Below are 20,035 nucleotides of genomic sequence, written 5' to 3' on the forward strand. Positions count from 1 at the left end.
TTCTGAAGGGTTTATTTAAGCCTTGAACACGTAAACATTTTGGCCGCAGACCTTGGACATTCCCACAGGACTCAGCACCATCGATAATAATAATTGTTACAAAATGAGGTTCCTCGCTTCATTTCCAGCGCAAAATGGCCACCAAAATCTCCGGATACCAATCCGTTGGACTAATGTGTCTGGAGTATTTTGGAAAGCAAGGTTGGCATATACAAATACCAAAGTGTCGATCACCTCAAGCAAGGGCTTTGCCGGAAATGTGCCAAAATACCGCAGAGCAACAATCGGGCAGCGTGTGACGGTTTCATTGGCCGAACAAATCAAAACATATTCTAAAATGTGATGCTATTTTCGAAATTTTTTGCTTTCATTCAATAAAATTTAAAAAAAAAGTTAAAAATTTGGCCTTTGACTTTGTTGCAGTTTTCTTATGTCACCCTGTTTTTTTAGAACAATTCCACCGAAAATGAAAAAAAGGCCAAACTGAAAAATGTTGGTCCAACAATTTTTACTTGGCAATTTTATTTAATTTCAGATCGGATCTACATTTCTTTGGAATTGAACGTCTATGTGCAACATATTCTACACGCTTCAATCTCGGTTATACGCAAAAACCTTGTTTGCGCTCTCAAGAAAAATTTACAACATCTAAAAAAAACGACAGATCATAAAACTCAACACAGTTTGACACGAAACTACAATAACAATCATTTGAACACTGAAAACTTTATTTGCATTTTTTATTGTTTTTTATTTAAATTACAAATTTGTCAAGTTCGGTTTTGACGTATTTCTTTGGAAGCTTTGAAACAAACAGAAACAAAACACGTCGTTAAATCACAACAATCTAATGTTTTATTTAAGAGTGAATATCGTTTTTTTCGAATTCGTCTGTCTGTGTTTTCCATTTTTTCGACTCCATTCCCTTTTTAACAACCGCCGTTTATTGTCTCCAAATGAACGGCGGCTATTTTTAATCAAAAATTTATATAATTCTGGTTTCAAGGTGAACACGTTCCGAGTGTGTATCTCAAAACTGGACATGTAGCACAAATGGTTTAGACGAGGCGAAACAATTCTGATCACCTGGGACCTACAGGAAAAAAAAACAAACAACCAAAACAAAATGCATTTGTTTTGAGTCAAATGTGTGTGTTTTTTTCAATTTCCCATCATGTGACATCAGGGGGCATTAGAGCTGTCATACAAATGATTTATTTATTAGCAATCAGCTTTGAAGGAAATTTAGAGTGTACTGAGAAAAAAATCGGCTTAAAGGTGAACTATTTGTGATTTTCTCACGTGGATTGCACTTTACGAGCGTAGATTGAAATAAACTTTAGAAAATGTATGATCTCATTTAAAACTGAATAGTGTGAGGCGGTATAAAAACCCAGGATGATTTGAAATTAATACTTTGGGAGGGCTGGCATTGACTGTAAATTTCTCGAATCGATTTACTATATTCATACCCTACAACACTATGTGTGGGGGTTATAATAAGTTTGATTTGTCCAAAAATTATGTAACACCTCGAAATATTGGTCTCCGACATAGGAAACTATATATGGATCTTCCTATCTCGCCGAGCTGAGTCGATCTAGCAGTGTATGTCCGTCCGTCAGTCTGTCTGACCATGTTAATTTCTAATCACTCTACAGGTCGCAATTATGGCCGATTCTCACGAAATTTAAAATGTAGGTGGGGTTAGGATCAGAATAGAAGATTATTTTTTTTTCTTTTTTTTTTTTTTTGTAGGTGTTCGTACAATATTTGGGGGTTGAAATGGACCAAAAACAGAAAAAAATCCTGATTTTGCATTTGATCTACAGGTCGCAATTATAGCACAATCGACGCGGAATTTAGCATAGGGCTAGAGTATAGGGCTGGTCAGAAGTCTACAATTTTCTTTGGACATCGGACAATGTTTAGCGGGTAAAATAGGGCACAACTTTTATGTAAATAATATGCAATTGTCACCAAACCGCGAATATTTTTGGCCATTTCGAACTTGTGAGAATTGCCAAAACCCGTCTAGCCGTTCTTGAGTTATAAGCGGTCTAACTAACACCCCCTTCATTGATATATTTTGCTATATATGCGATACCTTGGATATGAGCATCAATGTAACAGTCAGAAGTGACATTTTCATTAATTTGTAGTTTCCCAGGATTCAAAATATTCGCGGTTTGGTGGAAATTTAATATTATTTAGATTATAAAATTTCCATAAAGAATTTTATATCAAGATATCGAATATATAGCAAAATATATCAATTAAGGGGATGTTAGTTAGACCGCTTATAACTCAAGAACGGCTAGACGGGGTTTGGCAATTCTCACACATACGAAATGACCTCTTGCTAGAAAAGGATAAACCTAAGAAAATCGCGTGAATATATGTCAATAAAAAGGTGAATATTTTTTTAGATTTTTTGTCATATTTTTTATCGCATGAGATTTTTTTTCATATTTGACTCACAATATTGAAATTTTCGTAATATTGTTTCATCTTACAACACTATGTTTTGGGAGTATTATATTCATGTTTCAATTATCGTCCGATTCTCAAGAAATTTTTCATGGGGATAGAGTTAGGGTTCGAATTAAAGTCTATTGTTTTTCAATACGTATATTTAGAGGTTCAAATGGGCCAAAAATTAAAACTTCCTTGATCTTGCAGTGGCTCTACGGTTAACAATTATAAATCAATCCACACGGAATTTTACATGAGGTTTACAACATCAAAGAAGTGTAGCACTTTTGTGTGAAATTGTTTTGGATACCTTCAGGCACTACATAGAGTGTAAATATAAGGAAAATATCCCCGGTAAAAAAACCAAAGGTAACATTTGTGCATTTTTTCGCGAAAAATATAGTCGTACACCTGTCTATGGCAAAACAAAGTGACATAATTTCGTTGACATACTAAATACCTATGTTATCTTTATAAACATTGTACTTTCATTTGTCGAACACACGCACATACACCTAAAATTGGTGTTAACAATTGATAACAACGGCAAGTGAATTTGTTTTTGGTAAACACTTGTTTTGTTTATAAATTCACAAAAGATTGCAGAAAATATTTCAGTTATTTACCGAATGCAATTAACACCAAAAACTGTTGGCGTTTTTTATTTGCAGACCATCATGTGATAAGAATATAAAAATCCTTTTGATATGACTTGCATTTAGTATAGATTGGCGATATTTTAAAGATTGATAAATGAAAGAGAATTGTCATAATTCTCACGCAGACCTCTGCTATGCTACCAAAATCACTGTTGAGCAAAGGAATGCCATGGCAAAGAATTCATTTCTTGGCATCCGCATTTTTTGAATGACATTTGTCTAGCCGACCGACAAACATCAATGTCACGACAATGATATACGAATGACAGACCATTTCATTTAAATAAATTACAAAATAATTTAGATAAACAAGACATTATTTATAAAAAATATATATATGTATGTGTAGGTACATATATATTTATATGTTATATTTAAATCGCTGAAGAGTGAAAGTATTTTAAACGAACGAAAATTTCGAGATATTAAAAATATACGACATTTTTTATTTTAAATTTTATCGTTTCGTTGGCAACAAAAAGTACTTGGCCTATTGTCAAAATATTCCTCAATTGGCACCGAGTACTTACACAGCGATGGGCCCTTTTTTACTTTGATTGGTACCTTTGTACCAATTTCCAAGGACATTTCTTTTCTCGACATTTTTCAAATAGCTTTAACCATGATGTCAATTTCACGTTTCTAACTTCTGGACATTCGTAGAAAAACCATGGTACACTTTTTAGAACGGCTCAGATATTCTCTACTTTTTTATACTCTCCACGATAGTATGGATTGTATATTATGGAGGTATTATTAAGTTAGTATTTGGTGTTAAAAATATATAACGTATTCTCAGATGAAATATTTTCTAAATATTCCCACATTGTCGTATAACCGCTATATAACCATATCGAGCGATATTCGGTAATTCCCATCACAGAAAATTACCTGCATGGGTCCTTTATATCCCCCAAATAATGGTATTTTCCAATATTCGTCATTTTTTTCGATTTTAAACAGGATTGTCACAAAGGTGGTATTATGAGTTCGTAATAGTCATCGTCTCACCGGCAAATATTTGGCTATAGACGTCCACGTATAGTCCACCAACCCTACTTTCGATGTTTGAATAATTTTCGCAGCGTTTTTCATCGGAATTATCAAGATACTTCCAAATGGTGGAGGGTATTAAAGGTTAAGCTTGGCCGAAGTTACTACATCTTAGAAATGCTTCATAGAGGGTTAAGACATAAGGTCTCTTCGGACCAAACCCGTTTTAGGACATTTGGAGTCGATCTAGGGGTACCGATACTCGGTATTTTCATAATTTTAGCGACATTATTTACAGGAATTATTTCAAATTTCGCATTTGAAGTTCGTAATGGGTACTACAGCCTATGACAATAAGTTTTCATTTAAGTGATAGATTAAGTAATTTTGTTGCAATTGTTCAAGTTCCTATCGTATGGTGGAGGGTATTAAAAGTTCGGCCTGGCCCAACTTAGCTGCACTTTTACTTGTTATATTCTAAACATAAATCCAACATAACAATGTTTTAAGTGACCTTTTTTTAAACCAGGATTCAGGCCAGTTTTTAAACCATTGCCTTTCTAACTAAATGGAAAAACTTATTCGGGTATGGCTCAAAAATGATTTTGTCAAAGAAATCTAATTTGATTGCTTTAAAAGTTCAAAAGAAATTATTCTATTTAAAAAAATTAACACTCCTTAATATTAAAATAACATTTCCCAAAAATAATTATGACAACAATGTATTTCCCATAATTAAAGGAAAAACATTTCACCTTGTTTTGCTTGCGGAAAAAAATAATTGCCTGACGTAAAACAAATCATAATAATTATATACCATTTAAACAGGAAAATCACCAAATCGGAACATTAATCATCCCGTCGTCTGTTATGTCATTGACTTATCACACCATTTTCTAAAGATAAACATGAAATAAAATAAATATTTCCCAAAAGATAAATTCGCATCTGTTGAGACAAATTCTTGACATTTTTCCTCTCCCCTCACGGGGTGGGCTGTTTGTTTTGCTCTGACGCAAGTATTTTGAAATAGAAATGCTTAAATGTTTATTTCATAAATAACAAAAATAATAATAATAGACGAATTTGTTTCTATTTTTGTAGTCATAAAATATCTATCTATTTTCGCCGGATTGCAACACACATGTGTGTTGAGGTGTCGAAATTGATTAAGTCCCTTATTTTTCTCCCGATTACGATATGGAAAATGAACTTTGTAATGAGATAATTTGGTTAGAACGAATTACTTATCATCACCCAGTAATAACCACAAGGGAAATGATTTGGTGTGTGCGTTTTTTTTTTTTTTAATGAGCAAAAACTATTTTGTATTCCAATCAATATCACAATCTATATTATGTTAAGGATGAAATAACTCATCTGAATCACAACAACTACGTCATATTCCGCACTGAGTATATCCATCACTTTTATTGGCGTCTGATTTCTTGGCCCTCTCTCACTCCCTGCCTCTCGCTTTCTCCCAATCGGCATTGTTTTCCTATGTAAACAATGTGAATAATATTTCACTTCACAGGAAAAGCGAAACAAAAATTAGCAAACAATTTTTGTTGTTTTTGGGTTCCCCAAAAAAAAGAGATTTATTATTAACAAAATGTTTACATCAAATTGCAAATGCCAGAAATTTCCACTATTTTTAGATCAAAAATGAGGATGAGTAACTTGTGAGCAAAAGTGAAAAGCCCCAACATCCAAGTCGATGATGTGAAGAAATTTTAATTATCAAACCGAAAACATATGGCTGGCTGGGCAAGAAAAATGAACCATGAAAAGCAAACATTAAAGAGGTTATGGCCAATTATTCAGACAAAAGAAAGGTAATTGTGCCAGGAATTATTTAAATGAAATGAAAATAAAACTGGGAAAAGGATTTTTCCATTAGAACAATTTGAAATATCGATTTTGTTTATGTGAAACTCATAGCTTCTCTAGAGGTGTAGTAAAATCATAATATTTGACCTGATGATTTCTTAGATATACATAGGGGAATTATGTCTAAGTTTGAACCAATAATCACCAATATCAACAGGGTTCCTCCTTAAATACCAACAGCGGATAAAATCAGAAAAATAGGACTTTGGATTCAAAAAATAAAAATAAAAAATACATTACATTTCTCTATATTTCTCTACATTTAGTAGCAAAAATATGACGGCTCCCAAATGTTTACAAAAATGATTTACTCACCTTCGAGAGGTATGAATTAATCCAATTAGTGAATGTTTTCTTTTGAACACGTTCTTGTTCCTCTGCAAAGAAAAAAAATCGAAAATATTTCAATTAATAAAATGTATTGGAATAAAAAGTAGTTGCATTAGTATTATGTTAAGTCAGGTTGTCAGATGGTACGAGACACAATCGATTTATTCACATTTGAGTGCTGGAGTGCTCTAACGATAGCCACTTGTGGTTTTCCAGCCAAATATAAAGAAAATACACTATCACGCTTAAATGCCATCACGAATAACTTTTTTCTGGAAAATTCTCACCAAAATGATTTTGTATGCTTGTAAACAATATAATGAGCTGTCACTCGAATAACTTGAAAAGCTGTCGGACGAGTGGCTCAGAAATGACAGCAGTCTGAAAGTGGTTGCAGTTTCTTCATCTAACCTGTATTAGAGCTATAATTATTCAAAATGTCGACCCTTTGTGGGCAACTTAGTTGGTGGGGTTGGCCGATATGGTCAATTCGCGCTGATAAAAATTTTAAGATTTGCAAAATTTGAACAAAATCAGGTGATAACATTTGAAAAACTAAGTTCGGCCTTGCCGAACTTTTAGTACCTTCCACCATTTGGAAGAATCTAGAAACATGTATACCTTTATACGGAGGCTATACGAAGACGTGGAACTGTATACGAAATTGGTTGTAATACCCATTAAGATCTTCAAATACGAAGTTTGAAACAATTCCTGTGAATAATGTCGCTAACATCATCAAAATACAACATAAAGGGAGGTACCGTCATATAGGGGCTATACGAAGACGTGGACATGCATACGAAATGTTTAGCCATAGGCCCATTAAAAACTTCGAATACGAAATTCAAAACAATTCGCTAAACTCCTCAAAATACCGAATATCGGGATGCACCGTTATATGGGGGCTATACGAAAACGTGGACCGGCCTGGTCTATTCACGAACTTAACCTGCCTACTGGCAAAATACAAATGTGCGCAAAATTTTAGCATTCTATCTCAATTCGTTCGAAAGATAACGTGATTAAAAGAGACAGACAAACGCATCGGGTATCGCTAAATCGTCTTAGAATTCTACGTTGATCCAGAATATATATACTTAGTAGAGTTTATCATAAATATTTCGAGGAGTTACAAACGGAATGACAAAGCTAATATACCCTCCATATAATGGTGAAGGGTATAAAAATATTAAGATTTAAAAAATTTGAACAAAATCGGATGATCTTCTCTCTTTCCACAAGGTAAAGTATTTTCTTTCAGAATATTGTCTTTTGTGGGGGAGGCACCACAAGGAGTGCATCGATATTGACTACCTTCGCATAAAAACGCCTGGAATTGGGATTTTTCTTTCGAATTACATAAAGGCTAGTTTACCCATACATTTTTACATTTACATTTATATTCAGCATTTTTATAGCATACTTTTAGGCGTCCACCCAATTTTTAAACTGAGCAGAAATGCTTTCCGATTTTCTTCAGTTTTCGTTTGATTGCAATATGTAAAAATAGAGTATGTGTTAAATAAGGGAGATATTTCTTAAAAATGAAAAGTGAACTGACAAGGCCGAGATCGCCAAAATCCAGCAACTGAAATGTTATTGAAAGTATGTTACAACGTAACCTGGGGCCACATGAAAACGACAATTTAAAAAAAATGACAGACATTGATTATTTATTTACTTTTTTTATTGTTGCGAATCTTCAATTTTCAAAACCACACACTTAAATCATTACCAGCTATCATGAAATACACAACAAGACATTAACCCAGCTCTAATAACTTTATGTGTAAGCTATACCAAATAATCATTTAGAGTTCATAATTTTTATGGCCTGCGGTGAACGAAAAAAAAAACTAAATAAAAATACGAAACACGAAACCACTGCCTGTATTAGGTGGTGTAATGTTCAACAACGATCGTGCCCCCATTAGTCAAGCGATATTAGTTTCCCAGTGATGCGTTTTAATGGTTCATCTAATACAGTTATGAACTTTATAAAAAAGCCATAAACTATTTCATTACAATTAAAAAAAAAATACAGACTTTCGTAATAATTTTAATTCATGCTTCGTGGGGAAACAGTTCTCGGGTGAAATTCACAGAGGAAATGCATTTTAATGGGGTGTGAAAAAATCTCTTAAAAAGCATTGATGTGTTTAAATTAAAAAAACACATACATACATACACATATGTGTATACATCTGTGTAGGAGAATTTATGAATTAAAATTATGGGAAAATATATTAAAAATAAATATAATTAAATTAAAAGTGGGTAAACGCAAAGCAAATATAAATCATGTCGAACTGTGATGAACGAGTCAACACTAATATATGAGAAAAATAGAAAATTTTTTAAAAATGATTTTTTTAATAATTTCATATAAATAAATGTCTTAAAATTCCTTTCACTTCATTGTTTAATCGAAATATATCTAATTTAATCGACTTAACGATGCCATTCCGTTTTATTTCGAATGACTTGTGCTATTTGAGTTTATGGTAACCCCCCTCGTTCTTTAATGGCATTTTTATTTCGCATCGTGGAATTTCGAAAATTATGCCATATTAATGTTTATTAGCACACATTCGCACAACGAACCATAATTATCACAAAATGGTATGCAAACAAAACAAAGTAAAAGAACAAAAAATTAAACATAGAAATGCTTCTTATCAGACATAAGAATGCCAGCTTTGCTATCTAAGAATTTCCAATTTCTAATTTTAGACCGCAGACATTTCCTGCATGGAACGTCCAAACATGCAATGCTAACCCCGAGGCGTGCACACAAGTCCGTCCCATCAGCCAACCTATTTGTTTAATATGTATGACTTAACGGGTTTCGCAAAAGTCATAAAGTTATGCGGCCAATTAGAAAGGTCTGCGGCGAAAAACTTTCTCAAATGTGGAAAGTGCATTTATGAAGTAATGATGTCAAGTAGAATTAGGTGGGGGAATAGAATATAACATAATTTATGTATTTTTTATGTATGGTTCAATATGAGGTGGAGGTTGAAACTTGCCCTTCCCTTGGGGTTTATGTTAATTTGAGACTTATGGCAAAATAGGAATCATATCCAATGATTTAAGGCTAGGATACACACAATGTCAGAATCATATGTAACGATACTTTTCTACATTTATTTTACGCATTTTTATAACACACTTTAACTCGCTTCACATAATTTGTTATTTATGAGGAAACACTTTATGTAGAATAGTATAATATATTAATAATATTATATTGATATATTAATATATTCATGGTATAATTAATATAATATATGTACAGGGTGAGATGAAAAAACTGCAACCAACTTCAGACTGCTGTCATTTCTAGGCCACTCGCCCGACAGCTGTTAAAATTATTCCAGTGGCAGCTCACTATTTCTAGACGGTCACATGTGCCAAAATCTATTTTATATGGTCAGATATTACCAATTCGGCATTTAGAAACCTAAAATCATTTGAAAATGTATATGGAAGCTATATCCAAATCGGAGCCGATAAATATCACTTTCAATAGAGTTGGTCATTGGATCAAAAAAGGAAACTGGTCAAAGTTTTGTATCAATGGAAGAATTAATGCATGGAGAGAAGGGCGAAAGGGTATTTAGTATGCTCTTCCATGTTTTTTAATAATAAAAATATTATACAATTTTGGAATAATTTTGAATTTTCGTTTTTTGGAAACATGCAAAAAATACGAATGTTTTGGGGTTTATTCAATCATTTAAGAAATTGGTGAAAAACAAATTAAAATATAATAAACTACAAAGTTGAATTAAAATTGTCAAATTACATAAAAAATATTTCAATGATGACACTCTCTAATATCTTTTTTTAATTTCTTCAAATCTAGTAATCATTTAAATTAAATAGTTTCGTTCACTATGTTGTTAAGCCAGTAATCGATTTTTTTGAATTCTTCGACAAAATTTTATGTCACAAATATTGGCCTCAAAACCGTCACTATTACTTGACGTAATAAAGCTTATTAATGATAAGTACAACGCACGTACGTCACACGCACAAACACCTCGACAAAAAGAAAATACGACTCACCTCATGCCAGTCGAAGCAGTGGTCATTAAGAAAAACATTCTTCAAGAAAATAAAAAAAAAACTGGGCAATTTTCCAAAAGAAAAAGAAAACCTCTAACATACACACATACATATACCCATACTTATGTTTACATATTTAACAAATATACATATATTGAATTCAAATCGAATTGCAGCGAAGTCAAGCGCGATAGTGGGTACTCTGAGGCGTGTGGCCGGCAATTAGATGGCAAAGTGTAAACAAATGCATTGTAACAAAATAATGTAATTGGCCAAAAGATAAGATACGAAATACGCTCACACATACACACACACTCAATCTTACACACCAACCAAAGTCGGGCAAGATTTACACACAAAAGGCGTGCATTAATTAATTATCATTGTATTTGGTGGGTACTACTCTTAATTTTTTTCAATTACAACATTTTTAGTTGTAATTCTTTTTTTGTTGCAACATGTGTAAATAATGAAAACAATAAAGAAATAGAATTAATTGCGATAATAATCTAAATTGGTGGTCAATTTTTTTTTTATCAGAAACATATGTATGTACCAAATTGGCGTAGTGGTCTTAGAGAAATCTGTCATTAAAAATACTCGAACACAAGTTACTTTAACATTGAATAAATTACATTTTTTTAAATATTGAATTTTTTTCAAAATTTTAATGGTGGTTGTGAAATTTCTTTCGAAATGAAACACATTTCTATTAACAAACATGTCATTCTTTATTTTTGTTTTTCTTCAATTTATTTGTGTTTTCAATTTCTTGTCTTTGGCGTTATTGTTGTTGTTTTTTTCGCAAGAAACTAGTTCAAGGTTTTGAGTGCAAAATATCTATTTGGCCAAAAAAAAAGAAAGAAAAACATTTTTGACAGTTTTAGATCATTTCAGAATAGAAAAGAAAATTTGAAAATGTTTTCTGTTGTTGTTGTTGTTGTTTGATTTGGCTAGTGTTTTTGTCGGTTTTGAATATTTATTACCACTTATGAAACTATTTTCAATGTCAATTTTAATGAAGCATCAGACAGGGCCGGGCTGGGCTAGGCTGTCCGCTACTAATGCCACAGAACTTGAAATCACATTTGCAAATTGAGAATGGGTGGTCGTGAAAAGGAATGAAGAAATTATTTTTTTCTGCCTTTCTTTTTTTTTTTTTTTTTGATGAAGGTCACCGAAGAACGCATTTGATTAGATAATATTTTATGCATATGAAATATATTGCTTGGAATTTTTTAATGGACACTTTCAAGAAATTTCTGGACAATCTGCAAAATTATGAATGTGTCAATCAATCATCGATACATTAATCCTCAGAGATGTTAAATATATGATGAAACATATGCAAATTAAAAAAACCCTGTTGCAAATAAAACTTGTGCAGAAATATTTAGAGGAATGTGCTTTAAATATATTTATTTTTTTAAAGTGGCAAAAATTCAAATTTTTTAAATTCATGAGATGTGGGTAGAAAAATGGAATTTATTTTCAAGAATATAAAACATACCCATACAAACAACGAATGGACATTCCCGTCAGTGTGGCATTAAATTGAAGACCGTAGTTCAAGATTTGATAATGGGTAATACCCTCTTACGTACGACAGGTGGACAAAACATGATATTTTCCATATAAAATGTGAAAAATGTCTTCAAATTGAAAATTTCGAGATTCCTTTGGGCTCCTGATTTTTTGTATTTTAGAATGTTTTTTTCCAACATTTCCATCCGAATCAGCTGTAATTTGACATTTGGGTTTATCCGTATGTAGAAGTGAAATCTGAGTCCACTGTTTAAAGTAGCCTGTATATAACGTACCGTCGCATGGGTGATTTTAGCGACATTATTTACCGAAATTGTTTCAAATTTCGTATTTGAAGTTCGTAATCAGCACTACAGCCTATGACAATAAATTACTTATGCAGGGCATGGTATTCGTATATCCCCAATATAACGGTTACATTTTTACAAGTTCCTTCTAAATGGTGGAAGGTATTTAAAGTTCGGCCAGGCTAAACTCAGGTGCTTTTCTACCTGTTTTCAATTTGGGTTCTCATTGAAAATTTTGTCGCATAAAAATGCTTGACACATCTCTAAGTAGAGGTGGGTGTAATTTATATTTTAAAAACTAGTGTGCACATCCTAACAAAATTTATTCAACGTAGATCCTGGGTTTGGAGAGGTACCACATTTTAACATTTTTCAAAAAGTGACACATATATCACATAAAGTTATATAAATAGTCGATATAGTCTAAAGCTGGCATTTTGTAATATTCATATCGGATTTAGGTCAGATACAAAATGGATGACATTGAGCCACTCCCACTCGAAACCATCCTCAGAACGCCGGTCAAATTAAATAGATGAAAATTGGCCGAGGATGTATAACTATCGGCAAAACCGACCAACGACGAATAAAATATCCCAATTTATCGAATCTGTGATCCTATTTGTGGCCAACTTATTTTGAATAACCTTAAATTTCCTTCCCGTTTACTCTAACCCTTTAAAGGGAGCTTTATTGACAGATGATTTATTTTCTCTAAAATATCATTTCTATAATGTGTAGGACATTTCAGAGGTCGCTGGAGTCAAACCCTTCGAAATGGTTCTTATTCTGATTTAGAGAGAGTAAATATTATGACTTTCTGAAGGTATGATAAGGAAGTTAGACCGATTTTAACCAAATTTCATAAATTTATTTCTAAATTTAACTCAGTCGTATCTGCTTAGGGTTTTAGTTCGACACCTATTACAAAGAACATACTTCCTTAAGAACAACTATCACAAAAAATTTCAAAGGAATAATTCTCAATTACTTTGTGTCTTTAGAGGAAATGTGAGAATATCAGAATATCTACATCAAACGTATTCTGTGAGGAGGTGTTGAGAAAAAATATGTCAGTAACAACTCCCTTCTCAAGTCGCTCTATTTAATTCACTGGAACCCATATCTCATCTCAATTTTTTATAAATATTATTTTTATCTGAAATATTCCCAATATAAAAATAGTTTATAATTAAGAATGTTTCTCTTTTTCAGAATATTAACTTAATCAAAATAACATTACAATTATTGTTCTCCATACAAATTATTTTTTTAATTTTCTTCATGGGAACACAATATTTTAATAAATTAAATTATTGTATGTGCTCTGGCAAATCCAATTCAAATTCGTTCCATTGATCATCTTTAATAATCTAGTGAATTTAATGTCCAACATATGTTACCCTTAAACTTAGTAGCCATAAAAAACTGTTTCCATGGTTCCCGACCGACACTTTTTATTGTCTGAATGAAAAGGCAAATTGTTGTTTAGAAAAATATGACACCCACACAGACCGCCACTACGTGCGTAAAAGTGCCGGCAGGCAGGCAGGCCAAACACCAATAGGCGTTCAGCTGCTTCTCACACAGACATGTGGCCCGAACAAGATGATGGACTTTCTTCCAAACAAAAATTGGATGGTGATGTCCGAAATATGCTCTGCATGCTTGTCTTTTATAATAATCGAAGAATGGAACCACATGAAAACAGCCATGCAGCAAGACGTCCGTCTCATTCCTCCGCAATTTCAACCCACTCAAGATCTTATTTTTTTCTTTTCGTATGGCAAGAAAAATCAAATAATTTAGATTATCTTATTCGAATTTTTTAAACACACATGTGGGCGCCGAAATACGTGTGCCAGTGCTGGTAGCAGTCATATTTTTGGAAATTTTGTGGAGAGGTTCTGGAAAGAACCATCAACGTGTTATACTCTTGTTAAGCAAACAGAAAAACGACAAGATGAAACAAGAAACAAGATGAGTGAAATTGTCTGTCAATAAAAATTATTATTTTCGTTTTTAATTTAATTTTCTGTTGTTTGTGGTCCAAGCGATCTTTCACACTCAATATTACTTACATGGTCGCTAACAATGTGAAAAAATAAAATTCTCAAATTCATCTTTGGACACATCCAAATGTCATTCATATGTTTTACAATCCATTTCGCCCCACACAAATGGGTCTGCCAATCTCGTTTTGTATTTGAAAGATTTATTTGAAAATTGTTCCACTTGGAAATCTTTAAATACGACCAGCACCTCACAATTTAAATACATTTCTAAAAAAAATAAACAATTTCACCTTAAAAATACACCGACAAACACACACATATATATTTCTGCTGTTCTATATAAAAATAAGTATCGTGTCATCCGGGGGTTCATTGAGAACAATAATTTCGGTATAGATAATAAAGATATCAACAGAATTTGAAACATCAAAAGAGTCGAGAGAAAATATTTGTTTATAATGGCTTTATTAAAGGGGGGCATATATAAATGTTTTTACAAGAAATATTTTCTTTGTTGGGTCTTGAGTTGGTGGGCGGATTATTTATTGTGCCGCCAGACTTAAAAAACACATGTTTTTTCTAAATGACAGTTTACATAAAGAACATGAGTTTTTGACAATAGTCAAACATGGAACCATGTATATTATACAGTAAATATTTTCCCGTTACTCGGGCAATTTCAGAACCAAAAAATGCGACTCTACAAATGGAAAATGAGGTATGAAAATATTAAAAATGACGTATTGTTTTCAAAATATCTCGACATTACTGTTTTATGTCAAATTTCAAAATAATGTTGCAAATCCTTTACTTGGCATTTACACAAGGCAACTTAAATTAAATCAGAATAGTGTTTTACTACCGCATACATACGGAACCGATTCCTCACTGTCTAACTTTTTTTCGAAGACAGCCAAATCTAATAGATTTTGACATTAGAAACAAATTTAAAAATTATAAAAAACAAGAATCGGATTTGTTTTAAAAACAACAAATAGCATACAAAAAAAAAATAGGAGACAAAAACGAAAAAAACGCAAAATGTAGGACCAATATAAAAACGAACCTTCATAGTTAAATTTCTGTTATAGCTGGCAGTACCCATACGAAATTTGAAACAATTCCGATGAGTAATGTCGCTAAAACCATTAAAATACCGAATATAGGGAGGTACTGTTATATGGAGGCTATACCAAAACGTGGACCTACATATATGGGAGCTACAGCTGTATCTGAACCGATTTTCTCGGAATTTGATGTACTTGATTCTAGTCTGAATTCGGTCGGATATGCCAAAATTCAGGCCATTTGGACTGATATTGGCCATTTGGTGCACAATCAATCCGAAATCGGTTGAGGATATATATGGGACCTATATCCAAATCTGAACCGATCTTAATCAAATTTGACAAAGGTATTTTCAGGCTGTACCTAATAATTGGTACCAAATATCGTTGTTGTCGAATGAATATTACGAATGCGAAGAACTTAAACACCAAATCAGATGAAATATATATAGGAGCTATAGCTATATCTGAACCGATTTTCTCGATTTTTTCCCGATTAATATACTTGCTACTAGACTGAATTCGGTCGGAAATTCCAAAATGCAGGTCATTTGGACTTATATTAGCAATTAGGTGCGCAATTTATCCGAAATCGGTTGAGTATATACATATATATATATATATCTGAAACGATCTTTACTTATTTCGGAGCTGTATCTGATATTTGGTACCAAAGATCATTGTTGTGGAATGCATATTACGCTTGTGAGGGACTTTAAATCCCAAATCGGATAAGACATATATGGGAGTTATAGCTATATCTGAACCGATTTTCAGCAAATTTGAAATACTGGTTTGTAGGATGAATTCCGTCGTAATTGCCAAAATTCGGTCTATTTGGGCTGATATTAGCCATTTGGTGCGCATAAACCTGATATCGGATAAAGATATATATGGGAGTTATATCCTAATCTGAACCGATCTCGATTAAATTTGACAGATGTATTTTTGAGCAGTATCTGATATCCGGTACCAAATATCATTGTTGTCGAATGCATATTACTAATGTGAGAGACTAAAACACCAAATCGGATGAAACATATATATGGGAGCTATAGCTATATCTGAACCGAAATTTGATTTACTTTCTTCTAGACTGAATTCGGTGGGATGTACTAAAATACAGGTCATTTTGGACTTATAATAGCCATTAGGTGCGCAATTTACCCGAAATCGGTTGAAGATATATGGGAGCTATATCTAAATCTGATCGGATTATCACCAATTTCAATAGGGTTAGTCTTGGGCCCAAACAAATGATTTGTGCGTTAACTCGATTGGACAATAAATGCAACCTGTACTTTGTTTGCAAAAGTACATGGACAGACAGACGGACATACATAAATCGACTCAGAAAGTGATTCTATGGAGATTCTCAAAAGTAACTATGGGTCTATATCGCTTCCTTCTTCATGTTACCAAACAAATGTACAAAGACATAATACCCTGACCACGGTGTGGTGTAAAGTATAAAAGTAAGGGTTAAGAAAATCGGCCACAGGGCCTGAGAGTCACTTCACCAAATTTCCTCATGAAAATAATATATACGGCCAAGCAATATAAATGTCCGAAATGTTTCTCCATCAGCCAGAACAACGTACTTCTAATCCCCAATGATAGTGAAAAATGTAAAACGCCTTCGATCAAAAGCAATTCCCCATTAGTTATCCCACATTAAATATTCATTATCTTCCCCAGCATGCATACGTAAGTGTGTATCTAATTTTTTATTGATGCGAATAAACCCATAAAATTGTATAGATTAGCATCTGTTACGAAACATGTTGAGATGTCCACAAATATATATTTTTTTCCAAGAAAAGTATCGAATCGAAAACCGGTCATATCACTTCCCAGAGAACATTTAAAGAAGAAAACCACAACCCAAAAAACTTTAATTACTCTGACATCTCTTTGATGTGGAATTTTGTTAACTAGTTTTTTCTTTCTATTTCTAGTTTTTGCAATTTGATTATCTTTCTTAGACACATCTGCCGCACAGAGAGGCGAATTGACATGTGTTCTCGATACACGTTTAAATGATCGACGGTCAGTCATATTTTTTTTTTTCTTTTCTAAAATATTGCCCCTTCACTTGACAAGCCAAGACAATTGCAATCAATTCAATTCCGAAGATGTGAAAGTGAGTATTGTGATCTGTGGTCTCGAAATATCATTCGCAAGGTGTTGAAAGCATTGTCGCCGCTTCTTTTATTAGCTTCTGTCCACCCCTGCATCCCCCTTAGCAGTTATTGATTACAACAGAGCCGGTACTTTTGTAATGGTGAGCTTTGCCATTAGAAATGTATTTTTTTCCCTCGTTGAACTACAAAGTTGGCCAGTTGCAGTTAAATGATATTCGTATTGAAAATGTGATTTTTATATAAATTTGTTATAAGCTTAAATTGACACAAAGTATTCGCTGTTGTTGTAGCTGTTGTTGGCATGCTCTAGGGAATGACGTTATTGTGCAATTCCATTGAAAAGTGATCTCAAGAAAATGAAAACGATTGACGCTTTAATGAGGTTTTGCTATTTGAAATGGATAATGACAATTGTTGATTAGTAAATATTTTTTGAATGATGTCAAAATATTGAAAAACGAGCGGCTCAAAAACATTCTGAAATTTCTACCTTTTTTTACATTAAATTACACAAAATTATGAGGGGAATTTTATATGGATATATATATAAGGACAGAACAGATTCATAAGTGTATATTTAAAACTGTTAAAGAGTCACGTTTCAGAAGGCTTTACAAAACGTTGTCTCAATTAATGAATATTTGAAAATATCAGTTGCCAGACGCTCGGGGGAATCAATAAAATGTTCAGATTTCAGATGCAGCTATACAGGGTGAGATGAAAAAATGCAAAGAACTTCAGACTGCTGTCATTTATAGGATACTCGTCCGACAGTTGTTAAAATTATTCCAGTGACAGCTCATTATATTGTTTACAAGCGTACAAAAGCATTTTGGTGAGAATTTTCCCGAAAAAAGTTATTGGCTGGAAAACCACAAGTGGCTATCGTAAGAGCACGCCAGCATTTAAATGTGAATAAATCGTTTGTGTCTCGTGCCATCGCTCGTTACCATGATACTGGTAGCGTAGCCCGACGTCAAAGAAGTGGACGGAAGAAAACAGCAAAATTAGCAGAAATGGTTCGAAAAGTAAAGAAGCGACTTGATCGAAACCCGCGTCGCAGGGGCCGAAAAATGGCTCGTGAACTGAATATATCGCAATATTCCATTCGACAAATATGGAAAAATGAGCTCGGGGTAAAGCCATTGAAATTCCAAAAAGTGCAAGAACTTACACCGCAACAGAAAGAAAGTGGTGAACTGCCGAATTTGATTTTCTCCGATGAGAAAACATTCGTTGTCCAAAATGATCGTGTTTCGGTTGGCCACCAGAACTCAAGGGCCGGCCATGGTGATGATGTGGGTCGTCATAACACCCGATGGTCGTTTTCCGCTCGTATTAATCGACCGTGGCATCAGAATAAATGCCGAATATTATCGCGAAAAAAATTCTGGAGGGTGTATTAAAGCCTTGGTACGCAAACATTTTAGCCGCAGACCTCGGGCATTCCAACAGGACTCAACACCATCTCAGCACTCGCCACCCAAGAATGGTTACAAAATGAGGCTACTCGCTTCATTTCCTGCGCACAATGCCCACCAAAATCTCCGGATACCAATCCGTTGGACTATTGTGTCTGGAGTATTTTGGAAAGCAAGGCTGGCACTAAAAAGTACCAAAGTGTCGATCACCTCAAGCAAGCGCTACGTCGGGAATGGGCCAAGATACCGCAGAGCAACATTCTGGCAGTGTGTGGCGGTTTCATAATTCGTCAAAATTCGTACCAAGGGTGACCAATTCGAATAAATCTAAATTTATTCTGAAATTTGATGCTATTTCCGACATTTTTTTGCTTTCATTCAATAAAATTTGTTGCAGTTTTTTATCTCACCATGTATTTCTGTAAATTGTCCATGTCTTCGGCCATTTATTTTCAATAATACGACCGATTTTTCAATAATACGACCTAAACTTTTATCAACCAACTTGACACGCATTATTTGGGATATTACAGTATTTTAAAAGCTTATGACGTTTTATACTTTTTCTACCTTTCATACATGTATATGATATTTACAACTTTTCGACAGTCGAAAACCTAAAAAACTGTCAAACAGACCATCTGTGATTGATTATTAACCAAAAATATTATACTTTCTTTGGCGTACGCTGTACAACACGTTCTTCACATTTCCATAATTCCACCTCGAAGCAGTTCTCTGTTTGCAAAAATGTATTAAATTATCAAATATCAGTTGACCGCAAAGACATTAGAAATATAGAAATCTGTGCTACGCATATCAGACTGGATTTCCTACTATTAATCAACAACACATGTATTCAAATTATTTGAATTTCCTCTGTTTCTGATTCTCACCTTGTCCAAGGTCCCAAAATTTGGACAGACGACGCGTAAACAATCACTTGTTTTAGAAACTTTTGATTTGTTGTTTTTTTGTTTTTATTAAAATTTCGGTTTTATGTACACATACAAACAAAAAAAGTTGGAGGGGTGAATTTATGTTCAATTCACAAAACCTGCCATCAATGGATGGGCTGAGTTGGCCGCAAATAGCTTCCATAATGTGCGGAAGATTTCATTCAAGCGTGCGG

General features: G+C 33.5%; 1 protein-coding gene across 9 annotated transcripts in view; it reads right to left on the bottom strand.

Moving 5' to 3' along the window:
- LOC101890034 (muscle-specific protein 300 kDa) overlaps positions 1 to 20,035 on the bottom strand; it is a 204,563-nt gene that overhangs the window by 136,685 nt on the left and 47,843 nt on the right. For all 9 annotated transcript variants that reach the window (XM_059121315.1, XM_059121319.1, XM_059121314.1 and 6 more), the window contains one exon: positions 6,336 to 6,397. In XM_059121315.1, the coding sequence (XP_058977298.1) occupies positions 6,336 to 6,397 (62 nt within the window). The remainder of the gene's footprint in view (positions 1 to 6,335; positions 6,398 to 20,035) is intronic.

Source organism: Musca domestica, unplaced genomic scaffold (genome assembly GCF_030504385.1).
Source record: "Musca domestica strain aabys unplaced genomic scaffold, Musca_domestica.polishedcontigs.V.1.1 19, whole genome shotgun sequence".
Taxonomy (NCBI): Eukaryota; Metazoa; Arthropoda; class Insecta; order Diptera; family Muscidae; genus Musca; species Musca domestica.